Raw genomic sequence first — 14,869 nt, 5'->3', positions numbered from 1 at the left:
GAAAGAGAGAGAGTGATAGCAAGAGAGAGAGCACGAGCAGGGGAAGAGGGAGAAGCAGGCTCCCCGCCGAGCAAGGAGTCCGATGCAACCCCAGGATCATGACCTGAGCCAAAGGCAGACGCTTAACCAGCTAAGCCACCCAGGCACCCCCGAAGGCAGACACTTAACCAACTGGGCCAACTAGGTGCCCCAAAATTACATTTTAAAGAAAGGCAAATTTTTCCGGATAAAGTGAAGATATTTGAGATAAACAAGTAAATATTAATTCAAAGGAACTAGGTTTATTTCCGTATTTGGCACAATAACAAAGGGCTAATGGAAAGATGATAGTTTTCAGTTTAGAAATGGAACAAATATCACCTCGCTGCATGGTAGCAAGCTAGTGTGCCTTAGCTTAGATTCTGTTTCCTTGCAGATTGATATGAATTGAAGAGTTTAGGCTTAACAGTACAACAGTTCGTGGGGCACCTGGATGGCTCAGTCAGTTAAGCATGTGCCCTTTAGCTGGGGTCATGATCCAGAGTCCTGGAATTGAGCTCCACATCAGGCTCCCTGCTCAGTGGGGAGCCTGCTTCTCCCTCTACCTCCGCCTGCCACTCCCCCTGCTTGTGCTCTCTCTGTCAAATAAATAAATAAAATCTTTAAAGAAAAAACACAACTGTTCGCAATGAAGGAAAGATAGGAAAACAGGCATAAGAGAAAGATAGTTTACTAATGTGTCTGTCACTGAAACTGATGAGGAAAAAGCATATTTGATAAAATACAGGGGTAACATCAAAAACATGTTAGAGGTAACAGGCAGTCGCAGACTTCTATTGAATCACTTTCCTTATTTAGATATTCAGTGCAGAGTAACTGCATTTTTTTGCATGGTGTGTGTCCTGCACAAAGTTGTTCCTTTATTTTAATGAGAAATATTCTCTAGTCAGTTTAATGCTCAGGATGGCAGTGTTAATCCCCAGAGCTGCCAGTGTAGTCTGAAACTAGGGACAAAAGGATTTAGAGATGGGAGGGGGGGGTGGTATAAATACTTCCCAACCCAGCTTCTTCTGTAATGTACAGAGCCCTGAATGAGAAGTTGCTCCTTTAGAGACTTTGTCTTGCAGTTGAACACATATTGGAGGTTTCTAATTTAAATTTATGCTTTTGGGTAAAGTGGATTACAGAGATTGAATTGCTAAAGGCTAAAGAGAAACAGATCACTTGATTCTGAGGAACTCTATTGAAATAAGTTTTAATGTGAAATGACTGGAGTAAAGAAAAAGAATGAACATCCATTCAGAGACTCCCTCCTACTTGCCAGATACTGTGGTGCTTTTCTATCAGTTGTCTCATTCATGCCTTATCTTTAAAGAGGGCATTAAGGCTGAGAGAGGTTAAATGACTTGCCCAAATATCACACAGCAGAGAGTGAGAGGATGGGTTCTTTCTGACTCCCAAACCCACTAGACTAGTAGATTTGTTCTTTGGTGGTTCAGTGGCTGATATCCCAGGAGGCAGAAGTTTTCTGTTTCTTTCAAATGAGGTTTGTTATAGGCCTGGCTCTTCATTCTCTCCCATTTGTGTTGGAACACGGGATTTAAGATACTGTGGAACTGAGCATGCCAGCACCTTTTTTCTTGATCTTTTGGTTGGCTAGCCCTTTGCCTAGAGCTCATCTCAAAATCATAGCTGCTCTTGGGAATTTGAGGTAACATGAAGACTTTTGATTTTATTCTCTCCAGTAACATATTTAACACCAGTGGATAGTGTCTAGGGTGTAATCCACTTAATTGACAGATATCTCAGCCATCTTATAGCAGGTTCCTTAGTATCTTTATCCTCATGGCTGTAGTCCAGAAACTTGTTTTTATCTACTTAAACATAATTGTGGGAATAGTATATAATTACAGTAAGCTTTTGACAGTGCTGAAACCAATCTTACCTAAAAAGTGGGTTGAGGAAGGTTATAAGTGGTAATGTTAGTTTTTCTGTACTTCAGTTCAAACCTTTTTCCCAAAGGAAAACCAAAGCTGTTTGAACTGTGACCCATGCCTTAGTTGCCAGGTGTTAACAACTTACAGTTAACTCATAAACCTAGATAGATTCAAACCATTGACCTTGAGTTGAAGTATTTTATAAGCTGTGACTCATCTTTTGGCTCATTCTTCTGTTCACCAGGAAATAACACAATATTAATTTCAGGAATTTTGATTATCCCTTATGAAGAGTGTGTTGCTCATTAAAATTGCTGGGACTTGTTTCTCTAGTACCAATAGGACCACAAATTGGTCTATACTTAGTGGTTTTGCTGAATTCATGTGTAAACAGAGGAAGATAACTTATTAACTTTCTAGAGAAAAACTGTTGAAGCTGAGGCCATCTTTTCTGACTTCTTTAAGAGGTTTGTCTCTTCCACAAGAGGGATAGGGATGCAGGATGGTGAATCTGAGGCTGAACATAACAGATGGTGTGTGTGTATGTGTATTTGTATCTGTAAATATCACATCACTGTTTACAGTACACTGGACTCTGTTCATGCAAGGCCTAGTCAGGCCAAATCAGGAGGAATTGTTCCCGTGCTTAAAGCCAAGAATAACATCCTGACCAGCAGGGGACAGAGGTCAGCTCAAGGCAGTAGCTCTTGGGAGCTACAGGACATTAAGAACTTTGAAGGAACTGAGTTTAATAAGAAGGAAGACAATATGTACGAACTTAGAAGGAAGTGTGTGAAACCTGCATGTCTCTTATTAAGACGTGGCTTATTTATGAAAAATGAAAAACCATCTTAGTAATTGGATGTGTTAGGAGTTCATATCACCCCCTAGCTATATATTTCCCCCTCCTACCTGCATATTGATTTGTCTGTTTATTATTACTCTGGTGTTTCATTCTATAGGCAGCTTCAGCCAAGCCCAGGAGAGGGCTGGATTTAAAGATGATATGTTAATTAAAAAACAACCCTTTACAAAATCTCCTGGGGACCTTCCGGGCTGGCTGAGATTTTGTTTCTGGGATCTTTCTGTGCCCACTTCTCTTCTTTTCCCTTCCGTCTTTCCTCATTCTGATGCTGGCCACTCACCCCACAGAGGCAACTCAAACTGTTTTCTGGTGGAGCATTCTAAGTTTGTCCTGTTGTCTTCTCCGGGACTCATTTCTCTGGTCCCACTTAAACTGGTTCTGGGCCAAAGTGATCATCTGAAAGCTTTTCTTCATGGCCTTTATTTCTTGGCTCTTTTTATGTACTTTTCCTGATTAGTTTTGCTGGTTCTCTCCTTTTCCAGTGGTGTAAGTTATATTGCCTCCGTTGAAAGGTTCTAAAGCTCAGGTGCAGCCTTTGTCCTCTTAGATTTTACTCTGATTTATAAAGTGTCTTTTTACTTTCCTAGAAATTGGGCAATGAATCAGGTGCTCTCTTATGAGGTATTGCTGACTTTCCTGGGACTCTAATTTGCTAGTTGTTTAAATACTATGTAGCGGGGCACCTGAGTGGCTCAGTCGTTAAAGCGTCTGCCTTTGGCTTAGGTCATGATCCCAGAGTCCTGGGATCGAGCCCCAAGCGCGACCCCGCCCCCGCTCCCGCCCCCGCCTCCGCATCGGGCTTCCTGCTCAGCGGGAAGCCTGCTTCTCCCTCTCACACTCCCCCTGCTGTGTTCCCTCTCTCCCTGTCTCTCTCTGTCAAATAAACAAATAAAATCTTTTTAAAAATTAAAAAAAAAAATACTATGTAGCAATTCAAATTGTATTTGCAAGGTAGGACTTACTGCCAAGATTCTGAAGTAGGTCAATTGCTTGTTACCCTTTCTCCCATTGTCTTTCTTTTTTCTTTCTTTCTTAAGATTTTTATTCATTTGAGAGAGAGAGAGAGAGAGAGCATGAGTGGTGGGGGAGTGGCAAAGGGAGAGGGAGAAGCACACTCCCCCTGAGCAGGGAGCGTGACTTGGGGCTCGATCCCAGGACCCTGAGATCATGACCTGAGCTGAAGGCAGATGCTTAACCAAGTAAGCCACCCCGGTGCCCCTCCCCTTGTTTTTCAACTGAAAAATTAGAGATGAAGAGAATATTACCTTGTCCATGGCCACATAGTAGGTTAGTATTACACCTTTTAAAGCAAACTTTATTTTGCATTCCTTGTATTTCTTAGCACAGATATTAATAAGTAGTTAATAAATATGTAATAGTTTAATAAATACATCTTAATTGGGGCGCCTGGGTGGCTCAGCCAGTTAAGTGGCTGCCTTCGGCCCAGGTCATGATCCCAGAGTCCTGGGATCAAGCCCCGCATTGGGCTCCTTGCTCTGCAGGAGGCTGCTGCTCCCTCTCTCTCTGCTTGCCGCACCCCCTGCTTGTTGTCTCTCTCTCTCTGTCAAATAAGTAAATAAAATCCTAAAAAAAAAAATCAATACATCATAATGGGGCACCTGGGTGGCTCACCCAGTTAAACATCTGCCTTAGGCTCAGGTCATGATCCTGGGGTCCTGGAATCAAGCCCCTGCATCACATTGGGCTCCCTGCTTAGCAGGGAGCCTGCCACTCCCCCTGCTTGTGCTCGCGCTCTCTCTCTGTCAAATAAAAAAATAAAATCTTTAAATAAATAAATGCATCTTAACTGTGGGTTGATTGGATAATCAATTAAATTTCAGAATTCTCATCGATTTGGTCACATTTTGGACCAACATGTGAGAAAAGTTTCTGGGTGGAAGGGACCAGATAGCCATGCAGAAAGTGTTTAGCAATTGAGAACACGCATGCAAAAAATCCCAATGTAGGGTGCTTGGCTGGCTCAGTTGGTGGAGCTTGTGATTCTTAGTCTTGGGGTTGTGAGTTCGAGCCCCACATTGGGTGTAGAGATTACTTAAAAAAATAAAGTCTTAAAAATCCTGATGTAAATCCTATTAAAAAACTCAAGAAACAGAAGAGTAGTTTGGCTAGAGCAGAAACTGGGTTATAAATGTAGGGAGAAATAGGTTGAGAGAGGATAGAAGGACATGGGGTAGCACAATTCCAGAAACAGGCATCTTGCCAGCTTGGGATCAGACAGTGAAAATGAAAATTTCCTACTCCTCTTCCCCCAGTATGAGGCTTTCCACCCCTCTCCCAGCAACCCCTATCCAGAGGGGCTGTTAATGACTCTGGGCACTAGTGTCTGGTTTTTGGGATGCCATGTGAAGCATGAAGAGGTCCTGTGGGGTCAGTCAGGCAAAGAACAGTTGGCCTTTTGATTTGTTAAATTCTTCTTAATAGCTTTGCAGCTCTCAAATAGTGTTGCTAATTCCAAAGCTGAAACCATTTTCTGATGGTTTTGCTGTATATCCAGTTGGCTTTTTGGGACCAAAACAGCAGCTGAGACTGCTGTACCATGATGCACATTATGCAATAACCCTTCAAGGGGCTCATCCCCCTTCTTTTATCTTAAAAAAATAACAAAAAACCCCAGACTGCTGTTTTTTTGCTTTGGGGCCAGTAATTTGCATCCCATTTGGGTGCCTTGGTCTCCCCCCTCAGTTTTTCTTCATGCATCCCTGTGCTAAGCCCTGCTCTCTGAACCTAGCTCTGGCTTCTGGCCTCATTGCGTAGTATGAATTTTAACTATTTCTGCTTTCAGACCTGTTTTCCAGCTTTTGTCTTTCCCTGCTCCCTGTAGGAAACTTTGGGTTCAGACTTGCTTGAGGAGAGGATGATCTTGCTTGTTTGTTGTTTCCATAAATATGTTCTCTACTAACTAAATTTTCTTTATTTTCTTTGTCAAACAGGCCACCAAGCAGTTTCTTGAAGAGATTAACAAGTGGACAGTTCAGTACAATGTTTCCCCCCTCTCTTGGAATGTGGCTGTCAAGTTCCTCATGGCCCGGAAGTTTGATGTGCTCCGTGCCATAGAGTTGTTCCACTCCTACAGAGTATGTAACTTGGGGGGGCGGCGGGGCAGATCTGTGGCAGTTGGGCTCTCTATGTTGCTGTTTTCTGTGCCACACACTACACGAAGTGGTTCTCTGAGTGTTCTCCCCACTCTCATTTAAAAAAAGCAGGTCAGTATCTAGGAGCCCTACCTTGAAGTCAGAAAATCCTTCTGAAGACATGTAGAATCTCTCTAAATTAAAAAAGGAGGACAAGGCATGCCAGGATTAGTGCAAGACTAAAAAGCTCACTTATGCCTATCTTGTGGGTCATCTCCTACAATATTCATTCATTTTTTCAACAGATGTTTATTGCATATGTACTGTGTTCCAGGTGCAGAGATTACTATTTAGAAAGAGAAAGTAGACACACAATTATAGAAAGTTATGATAGGGCACTACTTGGTTCTGCGGAAGCACATTTACTTAGAAGGGTCAAGGAAGCCTTCTTGAAGGAAATGATTTCTAAATTAAGATCTGAAGAATGGAGTAGGAATTGGACAGATAGGGGAGTATGGCAGAGAGAATAGCAAGTTCAGATTCCTAGTGACAATAGAGAAATTGAGCTGAGCAGAAATGCTCATTGGGAGTGGCGGCATGTCAAGAGAGTGAGCAGCAAAAGTAAACAAGGCCAGATCATAGAGTATTTTTTTCTTAAGGGCAGAGAAATTCACTGAAGGTAAAAACAGCAGAATAACTTCCTGAGATTTGCATTCTGGAACGATTATCTCACTGTGCTTTAGAGAATGGATCAGGGGCGCCTGGGTGGCTCAGTTGGTTAGGTGACTGCCTTTGGCTCAGGTCATGATCCTGGAGTCCCAGGATCGAGTCCCTCATCGGGCTGCCTGCTCAGCGGGGAGTCTGCTTCTCCCTCTGACCCTCCCCCCTCTCATGTGCTCTCTCTCTCTCATTCTCTGTCTCAAATAAATAAATAAATAAAATCTTAAAAAAAAAAAAGAGAGAATGGATCAGAAGGGCTCTACTGGAGACAGACCAATTAGAAGGCCATTGTACTTATAGAGAGAGAGAAGATTGTGGTGTCATTAAGTGTAGTGTCAGGGGAGATAGAGAAAAAATGGGCAGATTCTAGAAGTGAAATTGGTAAAACAGTGTTGCTTAAACTGGTGTGTAAGGAAAGAAGAGTCAAGCGTTACAGGTCTGACTTGGGTGGCAAGGTAAATGGTAGTAGCATTCACTAATTTTAGGAAATAGGTCATGAGTTCAGTTTGGTCGTGTTAAGTATGAAGTGTCATTGGGATATCCAAGTAAATATGTTCTCTAAGAAATTGGAATGGGGTTCAGGAAAGAAATCTGGACCAGAAATAGAGATTTCAAGTGACCAAAGTAGAGCTGAATATTGGAGCCATGAGAAAGAGTGAGGTCATTCCAGGAGAATATGAGAAGATATGTAGGGCTGAATATCACCTCAGACTTTTTGCTATCTTTGGTTCAGTAATGTCTTAAGAGTTGAATTTGAATGCTTTAGGTAGGGCATGCACTCTCCTGTAATCCTAGCACAAATACTGTCTTCACTTGCTGCCTTGCCTCTGAAGGCATTTGAATTTGATTGTAAGGATGAATTGGGCGAGAATATAAACAAAGACCTAGTGTGTTTCATTCACCAATGTGTTCCTAGCACTTAGCTCAGTGCCTGGCATATAATAATTGCTCTACAAATATTTGCAGAATAAATGAATGAGCCAGTGAATTAATTGAGTGAGCAAATGATTGCAAGTAAACAAACAAAAAAAAAACCCACAAGGGCCACCTAGGTGGCTCAGTGGGTTAAGTGTCCAACTCAGGTCCTGATCTCAGGGTCGTGAGATCTAGCCCCGTGTCACTCTCCCTCTCACTTTGCCCCTCTTCTCCTCACTCTCTCTCTCAAAAAAAAACACCAAAAAAAGGAGACTTAGAAGCAGTAGTTGAAGAAATAAGAAAACTGAGAGAGTATTCTCTATCTCTGATAGAGAATGTCTCAGGGGAAAGGGAAGGTGAGTGGTCAACCTTGTCCTATAAAGGGAGAGATGAAAATGCCCACTGGGTTCACTGACAGGTGAGCTACAGGCAGTAGTTAGATTGGGGGGAATGAGGATGCAGTAGACTGAGTATGAGGGAACTGAGGATGAGCTTAGAGAATCTTGCTGTGGAGATAAGAAAAATGAGGTCATGGTAGGTCTTGTTGGAGAACATATCGAGGGGATGGATGGCTCCTTTTTAAGATGCGGGAGGCCTCAGCCTCGGATGTGTGAGGATGTCTGCTTCCAGACATTTTTTTGTTGCATATTTAATATCTTGTTGCAGTATCACTGCTGATGTATGCTTAAGAACTTTGACCCTGCACTCTAACAATACGTATTAGTTGATCTTCAGGGTTAGGGTTCTCACTGATTTAAAAGGAAAGTATCATACCTAAGAGGCTGATAAGGTAGCATTGGGCAAAAATTCAGATAACACTCAGTTGGCCTGTAGGATGTTACAAAGGAATTCGTGATTCAATTCATTGACTTCTGAAGTCCCTTATCTCTGAGATTTGATGGTTACATAAAACTGTCCTGGCTATACAGTATTTCCATATTAATTTATCTTGCTGTGCTTTATTCTTAGGAAACACGAAGGAAGGAAGGCATTGTGAAGCTGAAACCTCATGAGGAACCTCTCCGTTCTGAGATCCTTAGTGGGAAATTCACCATCTTAGTGAGTCTTTATGAACCCTTCTTGTAGTGTCTCGTTACTTCCTTTTGTAGCTGTTGTCCTCTTTGGATTTTGTTCCCAGATACCTTATCCTGAACCTAGAGAGTCTCAACATTGCGGAGCAGACGTGAAGCAGCTGTGTAGTTTACACAAAATAATTCTAGTAACAAGTGAAATTATTAAGAATCAGTTATACCATAGGTCAAGCAGAGTTCTTTATTGGTCTGTTAAGGTTAGTCAAGGTCTTTGGGTGGGTATACAATGGCTCAGAGGCCCATTCTTATTGGATTCAAGCTCTCTCCACCTAGAGATCACAGCCTTTTGAATAAGTGTACGATGGTACTTTTAAGGCAGAGCATGGAAACCATGGTTGTATTCTGTGGTTTTCCCCTGATGTGTGTTTCTTTTGCCATCCTATCTGGGAAATTAGCTAGGCAGCCAGTGTAGACCATCCTTTAATCTCTCTGCCATTGACAAGTTAAGGGAATGTAGTTTTTCCCTACCACACAAATATGATCCAGGGGCTGCTAAGAATCAGGCATGGGATGAAATAAACATTCTTCTCTTCCTGGAGTAACTGATGCAAGTCAGAAAAGTATTGCCAGCATCTCTTCTCTTGATATGAAATTTTTGTCTAGGATATAGAAGCCTAAGTGATTGTTGTGATTTTCTATTTAGTTTCTAAATATTTCTTGTTTTATTTGCTTCTAGAATGTTCGGGACCCAACAGGAGCCTCCATTGCCCTCTTCACTGCCAGATTGCATCACCCCCACAAGTCAGTCCAACATGTGGTACTTCAGGCTCTGTTTTACTTGCTAGACAGAGCTGTGGATAGGTGAGCATAAAGATATCTTTTAGTTGGTCTACATCCAGATGGGGAAGTGATAGTCCTTGACTAAGTTGATTAACTCAGCAGTGCCTTCACCATGCTCCTAGAATGTGCCCTGGGAAGTGCTGTGAATAGAAAACATTCCATGTCTTTAAGGGCTTGGCAGGTTTCCAGGTACTATCAAGATAGAGGGTATTCTTTGTATCTTTACCTGCTTGGCTCTATTTTAGGATCACAGAAGCTGAGAAAGCCAATTAACTAATTATCCTCATTGTATTGAGAATCACTTATTGAGAGAATATGAAGGGGAAATGACTTGTGCTGACCTTTTGCTCATTTGCCCTGAATATTGATTTTCAAAGCACTCTGGGGCCTCACTTTCTTTGTAAAATAGGAATAATGCCATTTAGCTCAGGATTTTGAGAATCAACATTCAGGAGAGAAGAGTCCAAAAGTACAAAGTTAGGCAAAATCATCTTTATAAACAGGTGCATGAGCAAAAAGAATCCGCTTAGGTCATTTCTCCTTCTGTTTCCAAGGTAAATGGTATTATGACTATTTTAGGCAAAGAAACTGAAGCCCCAAGAAGTTATGTGACTCTTTTACAGTTATCACATACCAGTCCAGTTAGGCCTAGGATCCTAGTTTCTTTGCTCTTGGCCAGAGCTATTTGTACCCTATTATGTTGTCCTCTTGCCGTACTTCCTTAACCCTGGTGAATTTTTCCCTCATGAAAATTTACAGTTTAATATTGTGCTGGATGTCATTGGCTAATCCTCTGGCTTAGAAGTGATGTATCGAAGGCTAAAACCTAAGATAGTGAATGACATCTATGCACAACTTCAGTCATACCGTGGACTTAGAGGATGTGGATAGCCAAATGATTGTCTGAAGTGGGTCTCTCTGTCTAATTCACTTGTTACTGCCTTGTTAATGTTATTTCCATAGTATTTATCTTCTGCTTTTGATGCTCAATAGGGAGATATATCCACGCCACACATAGCATTATTCTGAAAAACAGAAGTTTACTAAGGTAAGGAGAGAGGACCAGTGGTCTCAGGGCCCCTGTACTGCCCAATCAGAAGTGTGAAATTTCTCAGTTCTTCTTTCCTGTGATTGGTCTTCAGGCATTATTTCCAGAATATAGGTTCCTTTGAAATGCTTTAGCTCAGGAGAAATAAATGAAAGACTCCTTTGTCAGAAAATTCACTGGCCTTCTGTTGTGGGCAGCTTACAGTCAGAGCATTCCTATAGGCATGGCAGTGGCCAAAGCTTTCTTGTATTGATTGGATCCCACAGAAGACCACACAGGTAAACATACTTAAAACTGTGTTCATGATGTCCACCCTTTTCTTAAAAACGTTTAGTGACTCCTCATTATTCAGAAGGTGCATATAAAATAAATAAATGTGAAACCTTTTCTCCAAGCAAAATATCCTCACTAGTGAGTAGAAATTCTTGTTTTCCTATGTTAACTTTCACTGAGAGCAGGAGTAGGGTGGGGAGGAGGAGAGGGAGAAGGAGAAGCAAATTCCCCGCTGAGCAGGGAGCCCGACACAGGGCTCCATCTCAGGACCCTGAGATCATGACCTGAGCCAAAGGCAGATGCTTAACTGACTGAACCACCTAGGTGCCCCAGCAGCAGTTATTGATAATACCAATTATTTTGTATTGAACTTTATACAGCCTTATGATGTCATTTATCTTATACTGTTGTTTTCTATATTTACCACTAGATTGTAAGCCCTGTGAGGGCGGGGAACCTTCTTTTTCACATTATATAATAGAAAATCCTCAGATCTCTACGGGTGGCATGGAAATGGTATCATAAACTTCCACACATCATCTGTTTTCAGACTGATCTATAACCAATCTTATTTCACTGATAGCCTCTCACCCATCCCCTATCCTCAATTATTTTGAAACAAATGTCAGGGACTGTGTTTTAAACATCTTGGTGTTCTCAGGTAGCATCCAGCTCAGGAATCAAACTCAGTAGGAAAACATTTATTCTTAGTAAGGAATTAGCTATCATTGTAAACCTCGTATTCTGTACACAGAAAAACAAAGATCCTACCACATTGATATTTATTTCATGTGCCTTTATAGGAAGAATAATTTTTAGGACTATAGAACCTGCATCATTATGAACCATAGCTTCTTTTTATTAAATTCTGTTTCCCCTGGCACTGACTTCTCTTTGTTTCAGTCCTCTGCAACAGGCTGGTGCTGTGAGGGGAAAACCTTTATAGTTCTTTGAATTTGGCCGTTGATGAGCTTGTGGAGAAATGGGAAGTCTCTAGACCTGGATAGTCTACTTAGTAATTGTGCTACTCTTGTAACGCCATCTTTGATCTTGGTGAATCATAGTCTCTCTGGAATCATGAAAAAAGGAGTCAAGATTTAGTATTAACTGTAACCTGTCGAGACCATTCAAAACTCAGAAACTGGTAAAACTTGGGTGTACTTGGGTGTACCTCAGAATTAGAGATTTTTGAACTGAGATTTTTGAAATGCTACTTCATGGGTGGGTACTTCCACCATGCCAAAAATTTAGGATACAAAATAACATTGAGATCTCTGATTTCAGGATTCTTTTGTGCCCCCAAATTTTCTTAATTTTAAGTAGGGAGGAAAGCTATTGCTATGCTATCATCTATGAGTAATCAAACAAAAAATTTATTCCTAATGATCTTTTAGGCATGCCAATTGAAATAGGTAAGGATCTGGCTTGGTGGAAGAATACAACTTTGAGAAGTCTTTAGGCAGTAAGGAGATTGAACTGAAGAATACTTTTCATATCTTCACATATTTTTTGTTTTTTGTTGTTGTTGTTTTTAGAGAGAGCCCAAGTGCATGCAGCCGGAGAGGGGCAGAGGGAGAGGGAGAGAGAATCTTAAGCAGGCTCCATACCCAGCAGGGAGCTCAACACAAGGCTCGATCTCATGACCCTGAGCCACCTAGGTGCCCCTCCTCACGTGTTCTTACTCAGTGTGGTAATAAGCTCTTACTTTTCAAGATGCTTTCCTAAGACTATGTATGGGTTTGTTCTCTTCCTCCAAGTCCTAAGAGTTACATTTACCATCACTGAGCTTAGAGTTTTGTTTCACAGTTTCCCACAGGTCTGAAGTATTTTCTTAGCAGTAGGCTTCCAGTTCCACTGAATTCTAATTCAGTGACCATTTATCATGTACCTATTTGCAAGGACTGTGCTAGGGACTGTTGGGAGTAATGAGGTGAACAAAACATATTTTTGCTCCCAGGAGAGAATCAGATGGCTATACAAAGTTAAAGCGCTTTGGGGCACCTGGGTGGCTCAATTGGTTAAACATCTGACTTGGCTCAATCAGGATCCTGGGATCAAGCCCCCAGACGTCGAGCCCCCAGACGCTCAGTGTGGAGTCTGCTTCTCCTTCTCCCTCTGCCCCTCCCTCTGCTTGTGCTTTCTCTGTCTCTTTCTCAGATAAATAAATAAAATCTGTAAAACAACAACAACAGGGGCGCCTGGGTGGCTCAGTCATTAAGCGTCTGCCTTCGGCTCAGGTCATGATCCCAGGGTCCTGGGATCGAGTCCCACATTGGGCTCCCTGCTCTGTGGGAAGCCTGCTTCTCCCTCTCCCACTCCCCCTGCTTGTATTCCCTCTCTTGCTGTCTCTCTCGCTGTCAAATAAATAAGTAAAATCTTAAATAAATAAATAAATAAATAAAACAAAAAACAAAACGAACTTGAAATGCTTTAAGAACCACAAGAAAATCCTACAGGAAGATTTATGGGGCTACAAGGGGGTGGAGGACAGTAGTGCATTTTGATCACAGTTATTAGGGAGGTCTTCACGGAAGAGGAAACTTTTGAGTTGAACATGGAATGTTATGAAATTTGGATAGGCAGATTCAGAAACCTGGGAGGAAACAGTTCAAATTTTGATAACCTAGATGTTCTGGGACATTCTCAACCTAGGAGTTTGGTACTTGATAAATATACATCAGTAAGCATAATTCCAGTTCCAACATGTGGGGGTTTTCTGCCATCCAAGCAGTTCTCTGACACCAACTCAGTGTTTTACAATTCAACTCAATTCTGACAGTCTGCCTGATAGATCAGATCCCACAGTTTAAAGGTTTTCAATCCTATAAGACTAATCCCCCAACCCCAACTCCCACACACAGATGCCAGTGGCAGGTTCAGGTTGTCACCTAAGCTTTTTATCAACAGGCTATATAGATTGAAGTTTCCAACAACCCCCTTCTTAGGTTCAGTGAATTTACTAGAGTGGCTCACAGAACTCAGAGAAACATTTTACTTACTAGGTTACCAATTTATTATAAAAGGACATAACTCAAAATAGCTAGATGGAAGGGATGCATAGGGAAAGGTATGGTGAAAGGGGCTTAGAGCTTCCATGCCCTCTCTGAGAGGGCCACTCTTTTCAGTACCTCCATCTGGAAGCTCCAAACCCTAAACCTTTTCGGTTTTTATGGAGGCTTCATTACATGAGCATGACTGATTAAATCATTGGCCATTTGAGATTGAACTCAATCTCTCATCCCCTTCTCTTCCCTGGAGGTGGGGGAGGCGGGGTGTGGGATGAAAGTACCAACCCTCTGTAATCACAAGATTGGTTCCCCTGGCAACCACCCCCATCCTTATGTGACCCAGGGGCTTTCCAGTTGTCTCATTAACATCACAAAAGATACCTTTAACTCTTCACTTACGAAATTCCAAGAGTTTTAAAGGAGCTCTGTGCCAGCAACCAAATATATATTTTTTATTATAAAATCATAATATCATAAGAAGTATAGCAGATACCAAAGATAAATCATCTTTTTGTAAGACCAGTTATATTTTGGTCCCACATGTGTCCCATAACTCAGTTTTTTGCCCTAGGCTTTCAACCCTCATCTATCTTATTACTTATAAATGTTTTTGCTCAATGGTTGGTTTACAGCTTTGAAACTCAGAGGAATGGACTGGTGTTTATCTATGACATGTGTGGTTCTAATTATACCAACTTTGAGCTGGATCTTGGCAAGAAAGTCCTAAACCTGCTGAAGGTAAGGCTATGAGAGGACCCCTCAATTCTTCACTGGTTGGGATACTTTTTTTTGTTCTTTGGGAGACTTAGGAATGATGTAAACTTCAGACATTATGTTCAGTGTAAAGGTCACCTGTAAATGATGACCAATATGTGCTTCCTCAGAATACAAAATGGTCTTAAAAGTGAAGTGGGAGGAATTAAAAAAGAAAATGCACAGGAACATTCTGAGTCATAAAGGAGCATTGCCCCTTTCCTGGAGTTGTGTAGAATAAGAATGAAGGCCTAGGTATGTCTAGTGTTTGAAAAATGTCACATAGCCAATGATTTTCAGACTTTTTGTCTCCATCTAGTCAGAAATAGGTTTTACATGTTGACTTCATACACAAAAGTATATGTACACTAACCTATACACATACGTGTGGAGTTCTATATATAGATA

General features: G+C 41.5%; 1 protein-coding gene across 2 annotated transcripts in view; it reads left to right on the top strand.

Moving 5' to 3' along the window:
* The window catches only part of PTPN9 (protein tyrosine phosphatase non-receptor type 9), a 78,191-nt gene that overhangs the window by 31,720 nt on the left and 31,602 nt on the right, over positions 1–14,869 (top strand). For both annotated transcript variants that reach the window (XM_034994648.1, XM_034994649.1), the window contains 4 exons: positions 5,733–5,876; positions 8,478–8,567; positions 9,276–9,400; positions 14,341–14,446. In XM_034994648.1, the coding sequence (XP_034850539.1) occupies positions 5,733–5,876; positions 8,478–8,567; positions 9,276–9,400; positions 14,341–14,446 (465 nt within the window). The remainder of the gene's footprint in view (positions 1–5,732; positions 5,877–8,477; positions 8,568–9,275; positions 9,401–14,340; positions 14,447–14,869) is intronic.

Source organism: Mirounga leonina, unplaced genomic scaffold (genome assembly GCF_011800145.1).
Source record: "Mirounga leonina isolate KUSES-001 unplaced genomic scaffold, KU_Mleo_1.0 Mir_91, whole genome shotgun sequence".
Taxonomy (NCBI): domain Eukaryota; kingdom Metazoa; phylum Chordata; class Mammalia; order Carnivora; family Phocidae; genus Mirounga; species Mirounga leonina.
This window is presented reverse-complemented; position numbering and strand designations above follow the sequence as displayed.